General features: G+C 35.8%; 1 protein-coding gene across 5 annotated transcripts in view; it reads left to right on the top strand.

The window, feature by feature from the left end:
- LOC118680134 (synaptic vesicle 2-related protein) overlaps positions 1-18,028 on the top strand; it is a 337,472-nt gene that overhangs the window by 218,394 nt on the left and 101,050 nt on the right. For 4 of the 5 annotated variants that reach the window (XM_070109220.1, XM_070109221.1, XM_070109219.1 and 1 more), the window contains exon 6: positions 6,519-6,644. The exons of the other annotated variant lie outside the window; for it this stretch is intronic. In XM_070109220.1, the coding sequence (XP_069965321.1) occupies positions 6,519-6,644 (126 nt within the window). The remainder of the gene's footprint in view (positions 1-6,518; positions 6,645-18,028) is intronic. 5 annotated transcript variants of the gene reach the window in all.

The following is an 18,028-nucleotide window of genomic DNA, read 5'->3' as shown; positions in this document are numbered from 1 at the left end:
AGGGCCGAATTGAGCGTTTAGCCATAGGGGAGCAGCTCGCAGTAGATGGTTCCTTGCCCATCCCACCAAACACACAGAAAAACCTTCCTGGCCGTCAATCAGGCCTTGGCCACCATCTGGGCTGCTTCCCCGAGCTTTGACCACGACCGTTTGCGCTCGATGTTGTCATAAGTGACCCATTTTTCATCGCCAGTCACAATCCGCTTCAGAAACGGGTCGATTTTGTTGCGATTCTGCAGCGATTTGCAGATGGAAATTCGGTCCTTCATGTTTTTTGCGTTAGTTCGCGTGACACCCAAACATCGAGCTCCTTTTTGAATCCAAGGTTATGCAAATGGTTCGAAACGGTTTTCTGGCTTATCTTTAGTTCCTCATCAATTAAATAAGTGCTCACGTTCGTTTACAGTATCGGGCCCATAAACTAAATTAATGTTTTCAGCCGCTTTGGCTGTTTTTTCGCTTTGATCGAAGAAAAATTGTAAAATATATTGAATTTTCTCTTAGTTGGTGTCCATCTTTGACGAGCGCTCACAACGAACTGAGTAAATCAATCTATCTATACTATCAAAGACAAACTTTTAGCGCGAATAAACACGTTTTCAGCGCCGTATAGTATGACATGATGCGACACGTAACACTAGTACTATGGACAATAACGCCATCTCTTAGATAAAAACCTTTTACTTTTTACTTGACCTAATATTACATGGAGAATTACATATGAAAACGCTGTTTTAAAAGTTAGTGCCGCCTACAGTAACACTTCAACAAAAACTGGATCGAAAACAAATTTCCCATCATAATTTGGAACGTTTTTTAAACAGAATAAAACCGATTTCTTGCGTTGTTTTATAACTATGGATGAGACTTGGATCTACCAACATGATCCTAAATTGAAACAAGAACATTTGCAGTGGACTGAAGCTGGCTGTTTAGCTCTAAAGCAGGTTAAGTCACAACGATTAGCAAATAAGGTTATGACATCAGTTTTTTGGGATGCAAAAGGAATCAACTCCGAATATTTTTACAGCCTTTTGAATCAGCTGGATGAAAAATTTCGTGAGAAAAGACCTGGTTTGCAGCACAAGAAAATCATTTTTGCAATGCACCTGCTCACAAAGGTGTTTTAACAATGACAAAATTCAACAAAGTAAAGTGCGAATTGCTGAGCAGTCAACGTATTCACCAGATTTGGCTTCCAGTGGCTACTACCCCTTCAGAAACCTGAAACAATTTCTTCGTGGAAAACGTTTTTCGTTGAATGAAGAAGCTTCCGGAAAGTCATTATAGAGATGACATAAAATTATTGGAAGATCATTGGAATAAGTGTATTGAAGTTAAGGGAGATATAAAAAATATGTTTCGTACCAAAAACAGTATTTTTTCATTTCAAGCGCACACAACTTTCAAACCAACCATAATTTAAATTGTAGATTTTACGATTATTCTGTTTCCTGTGCTCGGGAAGTATGGTTGTCATAAGTAAGGCTTGTCGCTAGTAAGATTGGAGTTTTGTTCAATAAACGGTTGTTTGTATCACTTAAAACTAAAAGAAATAGATAAGGGTTATATACTTGTACATATACATACTTGTATATAAATCAAGATGACAAGACGAGTTGAGTTTGTCTGTCCGTCCGTCTGTACAAGCTGTTACTTGAGTAACAATTTAGACATCTTGATGAAACTTCGTACACACGCTCCTACCGACAGCGTGAAAATGGATGAAATCGGATAATGACCTCGCTCACTCCAATATAAGGGTTTTGTTAAAAACTATTTAAAGTGCGTTAAATCCATAAATAAATCCGCCAGCGACATTAAATTTTACTACCGGTATGGTACTAAAAGGTTTAATAGGAGCTGGTGTCGAAATTGGACGATTGGCGTGGCACCGCTCACATTTACTGACATTTACATGTTACGGTGCAAAAATGGGCCAAATCAGACTACAACCACTCCTTACTTCTTATATGACACAATTTTAAATTCCGTCTGATTCTTTCACTTTCCTGTATGCAAATCAAGCAATAATGAATGTATCGGGATAACACTTTGCACCAATAGGGCGTTTAAAGTTGTGACCAAAAATTACCTCATCGCACTATAACTGTTCGAGTCCCCAGACACCGAATATGCGAACATTTGCTCGAAAATATCTTAATTTTTATTCAAGTTACAGCTTGTACGGACGGACAGATAGTCACGCGGATTTCAACTCGTCCCGCAATCCTGACAATTTATAAATATATAACTCTATATTATGTCGATTTGTTGTAGGTGTTACAAACAACCGGTAGGGGAACAAAACCATAAAGGCTGTAGCGACACTCTGTTGCGAGAGTATAGTTGCGAAAGAATTTAATGTGCATTATTCGAAGAAAATGTAAATGGAGTAAAATCAAAATTGATACCTTATTAGCTTATGCATATTCTAGGTCATAGACTCACTCAAGATGATTACTACATCTTTCTCCATGTCCATATTTATATTAACATCAACGTAATTAACTAAAATGGGATATAAGTGATATAAACTCAAACAAAGCCATTAAATTAATATATTGGGTATATGAGAAAAAATTCAACCAGATTAGGGATATAAGGTTAGCGCAAGGTAGAGACAAATTTAATTTATATTCAGCGCTAAACAATATTATTTTTTTAGAAAAGTTGCCCACTTTCATACACATATTAACCAACGTAAGCGGGTTAAAGTCAGATGGAAAGTTAAAATGGATCACATATATTGGTGATAGGAGAATATCTGGCGTTAAATTTTGGCATTGCTTAGCTCAACAATGTTTTTACGCACTTCCTACTTTGACCCACTGTACCAAATTAGAGTTTTCAAGTCAAATCTGAAGTTACAGCTTGGGCGGGTGGACGGGCGGACGGACAGACAGTCAATCGGAGTTTAACTCGTCTCGTCGTCCCGATCATGTATACATATATTATATATAAAACTCCAATTGTTACAAACCACCATTAGTTGAACAAAATTACAATACTCTTTACCAACATGCTGCGAGAGTGTAAAAGTCCGAACAAAAATACATTTTCAAACATGTCGGCCAAAACCCTTAAAAGTTGTAACTAATAACATAATAATGAAAAAGTGAGTCTTCATATTACGTAGGAAAATCAGGAACATTTTTGAAGTGAACCGCTCTTAAGAGTGGGGTTAAAAGTTATATAATCGTGAAGTTTGTTAACATAAGAAGAGAGCCATTTAATAAGAACTTGACAAAATGGGAAAATACAGCAAAATATATAATAAATATAAATATAAGCAAACAAAGGTTAAAAAAAGGGAGTGAGTAAACGCTTCCAATCTTTCTTAACCCTGCTACTATGTTGGGCTCATTTGATGATCCAAATCGTGCATGTATTGTTGAAATAAACTGACTTTAATTAATTTGAAAAATATTTTATATGGGTCTTTGATAATTTTTTATTGCAAACGTATACACATATCATGTTGGGGTCATATTATGGCCCTTAATCATTTTTGCAAGACTGATAATAAATATATAGTATTATACTTGTACATATGTATGTATGTCTATTTTTGAAATTTTCAATCTCCGTTAAAATTTTCTAAACTGCAAGTGAGAATCGAGTAGCGGCGTTTTTTGCAACACACCATTCGTAATTATTATGCCGTTATGATTCAAAGAGTAAACAAAACGTGCGTCATAATTTTTACATTGTTGCCAATGCATTTACAGTGATAACGGATGTGTCCAGTAATAACGACGCGAAATATTTGATTCGGTGCTAATATATAGTTTCAGCCAGTTGAATCCAGTGATGATGGGGATGTTAACTTTTAACCGGATAAAGACGAATGTTTCTCTTTAGAACAATCGATTTCCAGTAGCGCGGAGGACGTCATTGCAATGACTACAACTAATGGCACGGAATTTGTTGATAAAGATCGTCCGTTAAAGTGTACAAAAATTCCACCATTACAATGTCTTAGTCGTATAGAAAAAGAAAATCAGTCTTATTGCAAACTTCGGCTGAACGCCATTTTCAATGGAAAAATTTACAAAATTTTGATATTCTTATCGTGAACGTCAAATGGGAAAAATTTCCCATATTCGAAAATTTTCTCTATTCGTATAAGTTATTTTTTCATGTGAGTCAATGAAATTTGTTTAGAAAATTCATTGCGGTAAGCAACTATCAGTAAAATGTAAGCATATTTTACTAATTATTTACTTGATTTTAAACACTTCGTTTATGAACTAAGGCCTATTTACAAAATATAGTAGCCGTTTTGGTCAACAGTAAGGCCGAAAATCCTGATATAGAAAAGGGTTTTAAAGAGGAAAACACGATTTTGAATGAAGTTACACGATTCTTCCAATATCAAAGGGGCATACCATCGAAATCGGTTTCAGAATAAAACAAAACCTACCAACGATTTTCAATTTGCTGTCAAATGTGCGGCCATTCAAGAAGTTTTTTAAACTTCCTTCAAATATACCAATACATGCGAAAAATGTTATCTGCATAATTTATGCATCTAATACCTATTAGATCAAAAAAGATATGCATGATATATAATTAAAAATAAAAACACACTTTTAAGCTAACACCGTCGCATAATTGACTTTATAAGTTTACAAAGTTTTTTTTCAATGCCACTAAGTGAAAACTAAAACATATGTGACAGCTTGCCGAGGTTCACAATAGCACAATCGAAGTTCAAATATTTCACACGAAATTCCTAGTACGAAATGAATTATTCACGCGAAGTTTACAATAAGGCTGGATTAATTTCTTATGCTATTCATCGTATTTCGCAAATTCGTGATACTTCTGATCTATGCCTTACAGAAGATATGAAAAGGGATATAATTTACAAAGTTGTCTTCGAAGGTTTTCAAGCCATGGATGAAATTGAGTTCGATGCTTACCTGAAACTTCTTATTCTTATTGGTATTTATTTACACTATTCTTATTGTTTTCTATTATTTCTTATACAATAATTATATAATGCACATGTTTCCTTTTAGGCATTTACCGCTCATATGGTGAAAGTCTTAATTTCCTGTGGGATGAATTTAATGGACATCTTTTTTTACAGTCAACATGTCTTTGGAGCGACTTAGCAATATTTATCGTGAACTAGCATTTGATGATAGGCACATAAGAACATCAGAACAAAGAGGAGATAAACTTGCTCCTGTTCGCAAATGTTATGAGCAATAAACTCAAAACTTGCAACTGCCTTACGTTCCAAATGCAAATATATAACGATTGACGAACAGCTTATTGCTTTCCAAGGTAGATTTTATTTCGAAGTACACATGCTTAGTAAAGCTGGGAAATATGGCACGAATGAGCCGAGTCGAAAACGAGTTGTTTTAAACTTAATATCCTTATAACTTGGAAGATATGGGAACTGATAATTTTTTTGCGAGTCATATACATACTTGCATTAGAACTGCTAAAGCAAAAAAAAACTATTTGTTTAAATATAACTGGCGTTAAGGCCAAGGGGCGCCATTTAGTGGTGCGGAGCAACATAAATAATCTTTATTAGTGTTAGTAAAATAACATATATAAACCTAACTATCCTAATAATCCTAATTATTAACATATAGTCCACTTATTTTAAATAATTACCTTTGTCCTCGGCGATATGTTCAAATATCTTTGAACATGACAATATAAAACATATATGCAGAAACAAACACCAAAGAAAAATTAAACATTTAACAATACAAACATATGTACCTAGTTTACTTGCAGATAAATAAATATATCAATATTATCTATGCAATACAATACACATAAAATAGTATATAAGCGATGAAAATAGTAAAATAAACCCAGATTGAAATAGTTCTTACTAAATGACGTGTTTGTCATTTATTGTCCACCACCAGAGGTAGGATATTATTGTACAGTTCGTCATTACATTGAGAAAGAACAAACGTTTTTTGCCGGTTCATGCTTCAACAAGCTTCCAATTTACTCAAGTAAATTTTCGCGACAAGTAATCTGCTGTAATGTATTGTCAAAAATATACAGAATGGTTTATTTGCTTAACACTTGTCACCATGACAGCAATATTTCGCAAGATTATCCAAAAAAATTCCGTAAATAATTAAATACTACATTTCGACAAAACGCGGAGTCGACACAATGGACCAAATGGTTCGTACATATTCCTGCAAACGAATAACCAATCGATGGTGGTGGTTTCTGCTATCAACCTTTTTATAAATTCACAAAAGGCGCTTATTTTTAGTGCAACTCGCAGACACCTTAGCTTAAGAAAATATCAAGAAGCGTAGTCGGCTTCATCGAGCAGAAGCCTCTGCATCATTGGTACGAATAATTCAAGCAGAGAAAAGTGTAATTTTTTTCTAACGTAGTAGCCGGGTTGATACCTTACAATTATTGGTCCCATAGAGCTATTTATTTTAATTTAGTATTAAATAAATTCAAATATCTTGAAATTTGTACAAAAATTTTTATGATTAATTTTTAATTTACAGTGCTTTTGGGCTTTGGGGGCCTGCTTTGAAATTGCTTTAGCCTTGGCAATATACCCAAACTTTGGATGGCGATGGCTTTTGGGCTTCTCAACAGCACCATTGTTGTTATTTACTTCTCTTACACCGGTAAATATACACACTTATACACCACGTATACAAGCTTCTAGGCATATTGTACATTATAAAGATATTTAATTAAGATTAATAAATTTCTATCTCTGCTTAAGCTAATGGAAAAATGAGACAATCTAAACAAAAACAAGTAAGGAAGGGCTAAGTTCGGATATAACCGAACATTTTATACTCTCGCAAAGTCAAATGGTATACTCGTTTGAGATTTCTTTGTGGATTGACTGATATTTTCGGTAGAAGGTCAACTATAGGCACTGGGGTCCACATATTTAGTACTTAGGGGTTTGAACAGTTTTGGTTCGATTTAGACAATTTTTGGCCGCAAGGTGGCATACTGATAATTGCATTATTCACGCAAAGTTTTACCCCGATATAATCATTGTTACCTGATTTGCATAGTGGAAAGTGAAAGAATCAGATGGAATTGAAAATGGTGTTACATGGGAAGTAAGCGTGGTTGTAGTCCGATTTCGCCCATTTTCGCACTATAACATAGAAACATAAAAAGAACGTTACGCACCGAATTTGGTTGAAATCGGTTAAGCAGATCTCAAGATATGGGTTTTCACCTAAAAGTGGGCTGTGCCATGCCCACTGTCTAATTTTGAACGCGGTTCCTATAAAGTCATCTTATACCATTTCAGAGATAAAATTTAATGTCTCTGGCGTGTTTAGTGCTTGATTTATCGCGCTTTTAGTAGTTTTTAACAGTACCGTTATATGGGGAGTGGGCGGAGTTGCCACCCGATTTCAACTATTTTCACACCGTCAATAGAAGTGCTAAAAACATTTGCTTCCAGTGAATTTTGTTATTTTGGCTTGAGCGGTTTAGAAGATATGCACGTTAAACCTATTAGAGGCGGGACCACGCCCACTTTAAAAAAAAAAATGTTAACTGCAGATGCCCCTCCCTAATGTGATCCTGTGTACCAAATAACAGTCTTGTATCTTATTGCGGAGCTTAGTTATGGCAAGTTATTTGTTTTTGATTAATGGCGTTTTGTGGGCGTGGCAGTGGTCCGATTACGCCCATCTGCAATACCAACCGTCTCACAGTACCATGAAACATGTCTACCAAGTTTCATAAAGATATCTCAATTTTTACTCAAGTTAGAGCTTGCACGGACGGACGGACAGACGGACAGACGGACGGACAGACGGACGGACGGACAGACAGTCATCCGGATTTCAACTCGTCTCTTCATCCTGATCAAGGTGAACAAAACTATTATACTCTGTAGCAACAAGTTGCGAGAGTATAAAAATCTAATGAAGTTTTTAATAAATAAAAACATATATGATTTTGACTAAAAACGAATTTTAATCAAATGCTTTTGATAACAAATACAAGAACTATTAGAGTTTAGATAAAGCCTTACAAGTTTATTCTAGTTAGCTTTTTTAAATTGTTGAAAACAAAAAAAAAGATAAAATACTTTCATTAATAGTATTATAATATTGTATCTAACTAATAAAAGAACATTTCATTGCGTCAGTTTAAAACTAAATAAAATAAGTAAGGAAAAGCTAAGTTCAGGTGTAACCGAACATTTCATACTCTTTCAACTTGCCAGGATCAAAGCCAGGGAAATACCTTCAGGTCCATTTGGTTTGTTATAACAAAGAAAATCAATATACATATGTTATATATAATATGATAGTTTGGGTAATTTTTGAACCAATTTCACAAACTTTAGTATATCCTATATTATACTTCCCGTAATTTTCGCTAAGGTATCTTACTTATTTGCTGAAATTTGCAATATAAAGTCAGCCAGTAGTTTGAAAATCATTCCATTAGGGCAGTGCCACGCCCACTTTTGAACGCGGTTCCTATAAGGTCATCTCATACCATCCCAGAGATAAAATTTAATGTCTCTGGCGTGTTTAGTGCTTGATTTATCTCGCTTTTAGTAGTTTTCAACAAAATTTTCACACTGTCGATAGAGGTGCTAAAAACATTTGTTCTCAGTGAATTTTGTTATTTTGGCTTGAGCGGTTTAGAAGATATGCACATTAAACCTATTAGGGGCGGAATCACGCCCACGTTTAAAAATAAATCTAAACTGCAGAATCCCCTCCATAATGCGATCTTGTGCACGAAATAACAGTCTTGTATCTTATTGCGGAGCTTAGTTATGACAATTTCTTTGTTTTTGATTAATGTCGTTTTGTGAGCGTGGCAGTGGTCCGATTACCATTAATGGTATCACTGCAAAAGCGTATTGTCCATAAAAACTACCCTGAATCATCATCTAAGTCCCTATTACTGCTATCAACAAACGCTTCTTCAACTTTTAAAGAGATATCTTACGAATTTCTTGTTCATTCATTATGTAGCTAATTAATAACGTGCAGGCCAGTATCAGTGTTACCAACTTTGGAGTATTCCCCCTAAATTTAGGGGTTAAAAGACTCTAATGGGATCTTTTTATGGGTGTTATATTTTAAGGATACTTTACATTGAATATTAATTTTTTTTACTGAAAAATATAAAAAATACGTTAGAGATTGCGTTCACATCGAGGCGTGGTAAAGCAAAGCGAAGCAAAATGTTGGATAGCTCTCATCGTTTTACGCTCTGATGATTTGTCATATTTCTGTTATGTTGCAATCTCTTTGAAAGTCATAACGTTGAACCTACTAAACTATTTGAAGATCTATTTTTGTTGCTGCACCGACTTGTTGTACCATATTATTTAGAGAAATTGGTGGATTCGGATTTAATTCCAAGAACCATCTGGTGCACACAGATTCAATGTACTTCCGATTTTATTTTTACGATATGGCATATAAACTTGCGCCCAAAGACTTATCGGATGTAAAAGAAAAATTTAAGAAATGTCTTGTTAAGCAGAGCAGATTGAAAGAGGCCTCCAGACAACTTGTACATAATAAAAGTAATTGCTGATTTACATCGGAACGTTGCTACATCTCAGGTAAAATTTTATATCAAACCGGCATTAAGTGATATTCAACGAACTCATATCTATCGTCCAAAAATGACATCGTGTCTGATACTTCTACCTATGTTTTCAGATTTTTTTAATTTTTATAGCGATTGAAAACTAGTTTCCGCTGCTCGATTGTGGTTCGTCGTTTCTTCACTTTCGGAACATTTTGCTATAAAGTATAATACAATAGTTTTTCACATCTAACGGTTGCTTGTTACACCTAAAATTAATCGAGACAAACCATATGGTAGGATATAACTAAACTCCAGATTAAGATACAATCCGGTTATTTGGTACAAGGTATCGCAGTAGAAAGGGGCATCTTTGGGCTTAAATTTTTAAAAAAGTTGTCATGAGCACACCCTTTAATAAGTTTAATTAGCATATCTCACAAACCAATTAAACTATTTTAACTAAACTTATTGGTAGGAATTCTACTAGTACTTCTTTATGTTCTGTGAAAAGGGGTTAACTTAGATGATAATCTCCCCATAAAATGGTTATGTTGAAAACTACTAAACGGTGCGGTAACTTACTAAATAAATGCGTCAGAAACATTAAATTTTACATCCAAGATGCTACTGAAAAGCTTTATAGGTACCGTCTTCATTTTGTTTAAATCCCATGTTTCAAGAATGACTCCACCGATTTCAACCAAATATGGTGGATAACATTATGGTCCTATCCTTCGGTTACAATATGCGAAAACTACAACTACTTCCCATATACAAAAATTTTTAATTCAACGCGTATCCGGATATACTAGTGTGTATATATAATATATATAAGAAACAGAAATCGTTAACTTCGGTTGCAAAAAAGCTCATATTATACCTTTCATTTGTTTAAGCAAAGTATAAGTTTTATCTAGATTTTGATAGGTCAGTTTGTATGACAGCTATGTGCTACAGTAGTCCGATCTGAACCATTTCTTTGGAGATTCTATCGTTGCTTTGGATAATAATCCATGCTCAAATATCTCATCAATTAAAAAAGTTTTCATACAAGGACTAGATTTTGATCGTTCATTTTATATGGCAATTTTTTCGAGGATTTAACCCTTGCCTTTGATAATTCGTGCCAAATTTCGTGAAGATATCTTGCCAGTTTGTAGACAGCTATATGCTATAGTGAGCATATGAGAGATTCCTGAAGAGGAAAGGACGTGTGCAAAATTTCAAATCAAAATATCAAAAACTGAGTGACCAGTTCGCGTATATATCGACTCAGCTCATCATACCGATCCTTTACATATACATATATTTTTTAGAGTCTTTGACGTTTCCTTCTGGATGTTACAAACTTCGTGGCAAAATTAATATACCCTGTTAAGGGTATAATTATTCGCCAAGAAGCTGCTCATTTGTCGTAACCGCCGATATCGGATCACTATAGAACTACCTTTGTAAAGATAATTATTCTGTTTTAAACCCCTAATTAGCTGATGGATAGGTACAAAACAAAATCTAGGTAAAATAGGAAATAAACATAGTTCGAAGCGTAGGTAGAAAGCATAACCTAGGTAAAAAAACCTCGATAATGCCCCTTTTGTTATTAACGCCTTAATATTTCCACTAAAATTATTTGATGAAATTTGGCATGGATTATTGGCCACGGTAACAATAAAATATCCTAAGAAATTTTTCAGATCTGACTAGTGTATCACATAGTTGCCATACAAACTGATCGATCTAAATAAATTTGTAAAGTAGAAAATTATGTTAAGAATAAATACATAAGAGTAAGGAGCAAAAATAGAATATATTATTATTTATTAATAATAATAGAGAACTACCTTTGTAAAGACAATTATTCAGTTTTAAAACCCTAATTAACTGATGGGTAGGTACAAAGCAAAACCTAGGTAAAAGAGTAGGTAGAAAGTAAACATACAAGTAGTTCGCAGGGCAGGTGGAAAGTATAACCTACGTAAAACAGAACCTCTACAATGCACTTTTTGTAATTAACACATTAGTATTCCTACGAAAGTTGCTGACACCTAGAAGGGCAAACAAGTTTACAGATGTGAAGTCGGGCTCTAAAATATTCAATAATTAGGGCCCAACACATCGGATGACTTCAGTTTACGCGAGCAGCTTAAACGTTCAACAAGGCAAACAACTTTTAAAACAACGAAAAAAATCGTTTTTAAGTAATAAGCATTATTTTATTTATATTATTATTTTTTCATAATAAGTATTATTTTAATTATATTATTATTTTTTCATAATAAGCATTATTTTTATTATATTATTATTTTCTCACTGTTTATTTTTAGTATACTTTTTATTTGTATAAATATATTTAATTTATAAAAATGCCAAGAGTATCTAGACAATCGCAGGAATAAAGACGTCGCAATGCTCTGAATCGAAGCCGACAACAATATAGTCAAAATTTGGAAAATAATAGACAGAGGTACGCCGACTATATTGCAGAATTACCGCAGCGGAGCAGGAGCTCAACACAGTGGGTCGTTCAAATAAGCGCTTGGATCGGAATATAGAACTGAAGAGCAGGAACGCAATACGTCCTGAATATAGAGCAGCGGAGATGCAGCATTTATGTACGCATTGTTGATAAAGAAAGGACCCACTGAAATATGCGTATATTGCGGTGGCACTTGGTTCCCTCACCAAGTCAAAAAACAAGAAAAATGTCAGACTTCAACAAAATTTGCACGCTCAGAAGATGCTACAAAAGGGTTTTATCTATCATCAAAATTTCCGTCTTCGAACAAAAGGTACAACTTTTGCAACGCATACTATCTTATTGTTAGGAAAAACAAGATACCAAATATCTGCCTCTGGTAGGATTGGAGTTTCCTGATATTCCGGAATGCCTTCAGGATTTAACGTGTCTGGAAGGAACACTGGACTGTTATCACCAAGGATCCCATTTATGTGAATCATCTCCTTAGGATATGAACGACAATGTGCTATTCGTGGAGCAGTGGTAAATATCCCGATTTCTGTTGTAGAGACAGTCACCATGCTGCCACGAAGATTTGACAACAGCCATATTATTCAAGTGCACTTGAAACGTAGATTGGAATATGAGCAAAATTTTATGACGGAGACAGTACGACCAGCAAAGATTTTGGAGGCACTAAACTATCTGCTGGGTATAGAGCTCTACGTCAAGCATAATATACAAATGTCAAGTGATTGGCTAGCAAATGTTGGGAACGAGGAAACTGTGCCATTTATTACGGATCCTGCAGATGAGGTAGAAGTAAGAGAATGTCCGTCAGAAAAATGTATCGCCTGAAATGGAAGAGGAATCCAGGTGGTCAGGAGACTTTAATGGACAATGAACCCATTGAAAATCGATCCATTGAACGGGTTGCAATGGCACCAGAACAGGGTAGATGCCCCAGGGACATTACCACCGACGACGATGCTCAGGAATTGTCGTATCCAACGATTTACTGCGGAAAGAAGAGGGCATCCACAACAACTGACAGTAAAATTGCACGTTCTGAAATACGACGCTATTACCGGAGTTGTGTGCACGTGGACGTGCTCCTGTATATTTATACATATGTTCTACGAGTTGGAGCGCAATAAAAATTCAATTTCCATTTGCCTGCGTAAAAAGTCTGGATCGAGAAATATAACTGCTGCAAATGTGAATGATGAAAATTTTGTCAGCAACCTGATGACGGCTATCATGGTCTCAAAGGACTTCGATCGTCACCTGCACATTGGGAGGCTGAAAAGATGAAAGGCTTAGCTATGATTGTCAACATTTTTTATCACAATGTCTGCTGAAGAAACAAAATGGCCTGTGTTGTTAGTCATATTGAACAAACTGGTGAATAAAGAAGACATTTCGGAAGAGGAAGCTACTGCTCCATCAAGCTCTGAAAAGGCGAGGCTGATAAGGACAGATTCAGTTACATGTTCCAGGTATTTCTACAATCGATTCCGCCAAATGTTAAAGTTATTGCAAACTATTTGGAGAGCATTTAGTTGTCCGTTACTATTACAGAATTGAATTCCAGCATAGGGGATCACCACATTGTCATAGCATGTACTGGCTAAGTAACGCACCACAATTGGAAAGTGATGGAATCATCAACACAAATGATGTTGAAACATTCATCAATCCACACATCACAACCGATGGGGATGATTTGAACTTACTGAAATTCATTCAGCATTAAAAACACAGACATGGTCGAGCTTGCCTAAGAGAGTTTCATTGCAAAACAAGTGTGCCGATTCAACATGCCATATCCACAAAGTTCAATTCCAAAAAAAAAAGGAACTGTGAACTCTAACGGATCTCCCAGAGGAAGAAATATCACGGTTGAACTGCTCCGAAAATTTTTTGGCGGATGAGCGAATCAACACTGATTTTGAAGGATACAAGCATGCTCTTCGCTCTTCTGTAAAAAAGCCACACATTCTTCGAATATGTCGGAGGCAGTGCTGGAGTAGGCAAGAGTGGGCTTATAACGACTATATATCGGTCGTTGGCATTGCGTGCTAATAGTGTACCAGGAACCAACCCCGAAACAGGCAAGGTATTACTCGGCGCACCCACTGGCAAAGCAGCATTGGGAATTGGAGGCCTAACTCTTCGGTTTTTTCACTTCCCGTCAACCAGTCTTCTGCCGATCTTCGGTCACTGAATAGTGACACATTAAACACTATTCATGCCAATCTCATAGATATTAGGCTTATTATAATTGACGAAATTTCAATGGTTAGAGCAAAGATGTTTGCATATTTAGATTGTAGACTAAAGCAAATTTTCAGGAGCATCGCTTACTTCGGAGGCATACCAATTATCGTGTTTGGTGACTTAAAGTAGCTGCCGCCAGTAGAAGATCGATGGATATTTGCGCCGAAAAGAAATAATCATAACAGTACAATTACAGAAATACCGCCTTGGGATCAATTTCAGTACTTTGAGCTCACTGAAATAATGCGCCAGCGTGAAGATCAAGCATTTGCCATCACTTTAAATAACATGTCATAGGGAAATATGACACACGCTGACACCCAATTAATCAAAAGCAGAGAAAATACCTCTAGTGCGATACCGAACGAAGCCATCCATCTATTTTATTCAAATCCTGGAGCAAACGATTTTAATATAACTAAACTGGCGAACACGATGACTGGCTAGATGAGTTACGCCTCCCCCCTCCATACACGCCACTGCGCGCCAACACACCACATCAACACGATCCACAACCAGACATCACACCACTCAGACTACCCACACATACACATCTCATCACACCACAACTCAACACAACCCAACACTCAAAAGAGACTAACAGAGGGCCATATTCTTTTCTTTTTCGTTAGCAATTCGAGCGATCGAGACGTCAAAATTTTCCGCCCGTATATTTTTTTATATAAGCCGTACCGACCGTGTCCGTTTGGTTTTTGGTGACTGAAAGTGAAAACAAGTGAAAAAAGGTGAGTGTGTCAAGTTCCCTAACAGAACGCAGCAGGGCAAACATTTTAGAAGCTGTGAAGTCTTTTAAGCCATCGCAAACACAAGGAATACTTTATATATTGCAGCTCAAGACTTCGATCAAATATATGGTGACAATCAACATAAGCATAAGTGATGGTCTCGATGCTACGGGGGAACTAATGCAGGTTGATTGCGAATCACATGGATCTGAAAGTTCAGTGGTGCGACTATGGATAAAGTTCGCAGAATCAAGAGTTGGAAGCTTTGCACGTTCTAAGCAGCCTTACAATCGCAATGCAGATTAGACACCAATCATGAGCGTGGTCCGATCATTCCAATACAAGCGAAATGAGCAAATAACCATAGAACGTAGACAGTTCCCCGTCATACCAGCTGAATTCATCACGATACATATAAGTCAAGGTGGAACATACACACAAGTTGCTGTTCATCTAGAGGGTTGAGTAAGCAGATCAGCTTTATATATAGGATGTAGCAGAGCCACAAGTGCCAATGGATTATATATAAAAGGGACATCGGAGCAACGCCTGGATATTTATTATCAATATGTCAGGAGCCTAAACAAGCATATTGAAGATATCAGATCAGAGAAGCTGATTTGTTCTGCTGATATTATGTGCTTTGTTGAGACCTGGGCCTTACCTCAAGAAGAAGTTCCCATAGAAGGCTACAATGTTATTGCACGCCTTGCTGGAGAAACAAGGTCATCTCGACGACGCCCTGCCAACGGCCTTATAATATACTACAAGCAAGATAGGTGCCCAGGCCTATCAGAAGGATCATTTTCAAGGAACGACACCGGTTCAACAAACGTTTACCAACTGTTAAACGTAAACAATTCAACAGTTTCCATATCACTTGTGTACAGGAACCCCCGCTATAGACTTCCGGAATTTAGAAACCAAGTAGAAAATAATATCCGTCAGATAACTGTACAGTGTAATGGACCGTCAGTAGTCCTTGGTGACTTAACATATGTCGCCTAACAGCAACTGACGATTTGGAGGCTGGATTACAACAGTTAGGATTTCAATCTTCATTGGCTAAGGTCGCCACAACAAAACAGGAAACAGCTATAGATTGGGTATGGGCAAACATGGATTCTGCAATGACCTCATGTATCACATATGAAACACCATATAGTGATCGTGACGGAATCTTTTTAAGCTTTAGAAAATATATGTTATATATTTTCTATTTTCTATAAATATTATAATTTGTTTTGGTTTCCATTAATTTAATGTGAACAATCAATCAGCTTAAAAATTTAAATTCATGTAAATGTCAATAACTAACCTTAATTCGAATAGAAGATTGTTTATAGCAAAGGACCTGGCTAGAAAGAACTGGCAAAATGCTTTCCGTTGGATGCAAACCGTTGACAAGTTACGTTTTCAAATGTAGTCATACATATAGTAGTTACTAAAAAAAATTTACCTATAAAGAGTATTATGGCTTCGGCGCAGTATTATGGCTTCGGCATATTATGGAAGTTAACGTATTCTCTTGTTTTTAATAAAATTTTCACTTTGATATAACTTAAGAGTTATACTAGTTTATATCTCAATTTATTGTCGCAAATTTTTTTATTGTAAATTATGTTTATAGTTAGATTACAAAGGGTTATAATTATCTTTAAGATTCTAACTGATGACTAAGTAAGATAATTTATCAATGAAATTAAGTAGATTGCGTTTCATAATAAAACAAACGCAATATGTAACATAAAACAAGTAAGGAAGGGCAAAGTTCGGTTTATCCGAACATTTTATACTCTTGCAACTTGCAAGAATCAAAGCCCGTTAAGTGTATTGAGTTGATGAAAAAACGTCAAACAGAGGATCAGAATTCATCATATTAGGAATATGAGGTTTAGACCAAGGTATGTTATTGACCAATTCCAATCTATTAATTCAGAGCTAAACCCCATAATTTTTAAGAAAAGTTGCCCACTTAATTTAACTAAAATATCAAAAGATCGATGCGAGAATCAGATGGAAATTAAAATTGTGTTATATGGGAAGTAGGCGTGGTTGTAGTCTAATTTCGCCCATTTTTCCACTGTAACATAGGAATGTTATTAGAACGTTATATACCCAATTTTGATATGATTGAAATCGGTCGAGCAGGTCCAGAGATATGGGGTTTCCCCTAAAGGTGAGCGATGCAACCCCTCTTCTCCAATTTTTTTTTGTCTCCTATAAAGATTAATTGGGTCATCCTATGTGTAAAATTCAACGTCTCTGACTGATTTATTTAATGAGTTATCGCACTTTTAGTAGTTTTAATCAAAACCGTTGTATGAGGAGTGTTCGGGGTTATCGCCCGATTTTACTCTTATTCACGCTGTCGATATGGGTGCAAAAAATATTAGTCCTGAGTGTATATGGTAATTTTAACATAGTTTTATCGGTTTAGAAGATATGCACATTAAACCTATGAGAGGTTTGAAGAAAAATTTTAACCTCAGATGCCCCTTCCTAATGTGATTTTTTATGCCAAATAAAAGTGTTGTATCTTATTATGGAGCTTAGTTATAGCAGTTTATTGGTTTTCAATTAATGGCGTTTTGTGAACGTGGCAATGGTCCGCTTGCACCCATCTGCAATACCAACCGTCTTACGACGCCCAGAAATATCTGTAAGTTTCATCAAAATATCTCAATTTTTACTCAAGTTACAGCTTGCAGAGACGGACGGACGGATAGACGGTCACACGGGCTTCAACTCATCTCTTCATCCTGTTCATTTGCATGTATATATAAAATTCCTTATCTAACTCGATTAGTTTTAGATGATACAAACAACCGCTAGATGAACAAAACTATGATACTCTGTAGCAATATGTTGCAAGAGTATAAAAATAGCGGAATAGCTAAAGTGTTGCGAAACAGTTCAATCATAAATTAAGTGCACAATGGCTCACAAATATTTCCTTGAAGTATTATACAGAACAATTCAAGAT

The sequence above is a fragment of the Bactrocera oleae genome, chromosome 4 (assembly GCF_042242935.1).
Source record: "Bactrocera oleae isolate idBacOlea1 chromosome 4, idBacOlea1, whole genome shotgun sequence".
Taxonomy (NCBI): Eukaryota; Metazoa; Arthropoda; class Insecta; order Diptera; family Tephritidae; genus Bactrocera; species Bactrocera oleae.
The sequence above is the reverse complement of the archived record's forward strand: the minus strand, read 5'-3'. Positions and strand labels throughout refer to the sequence as shown.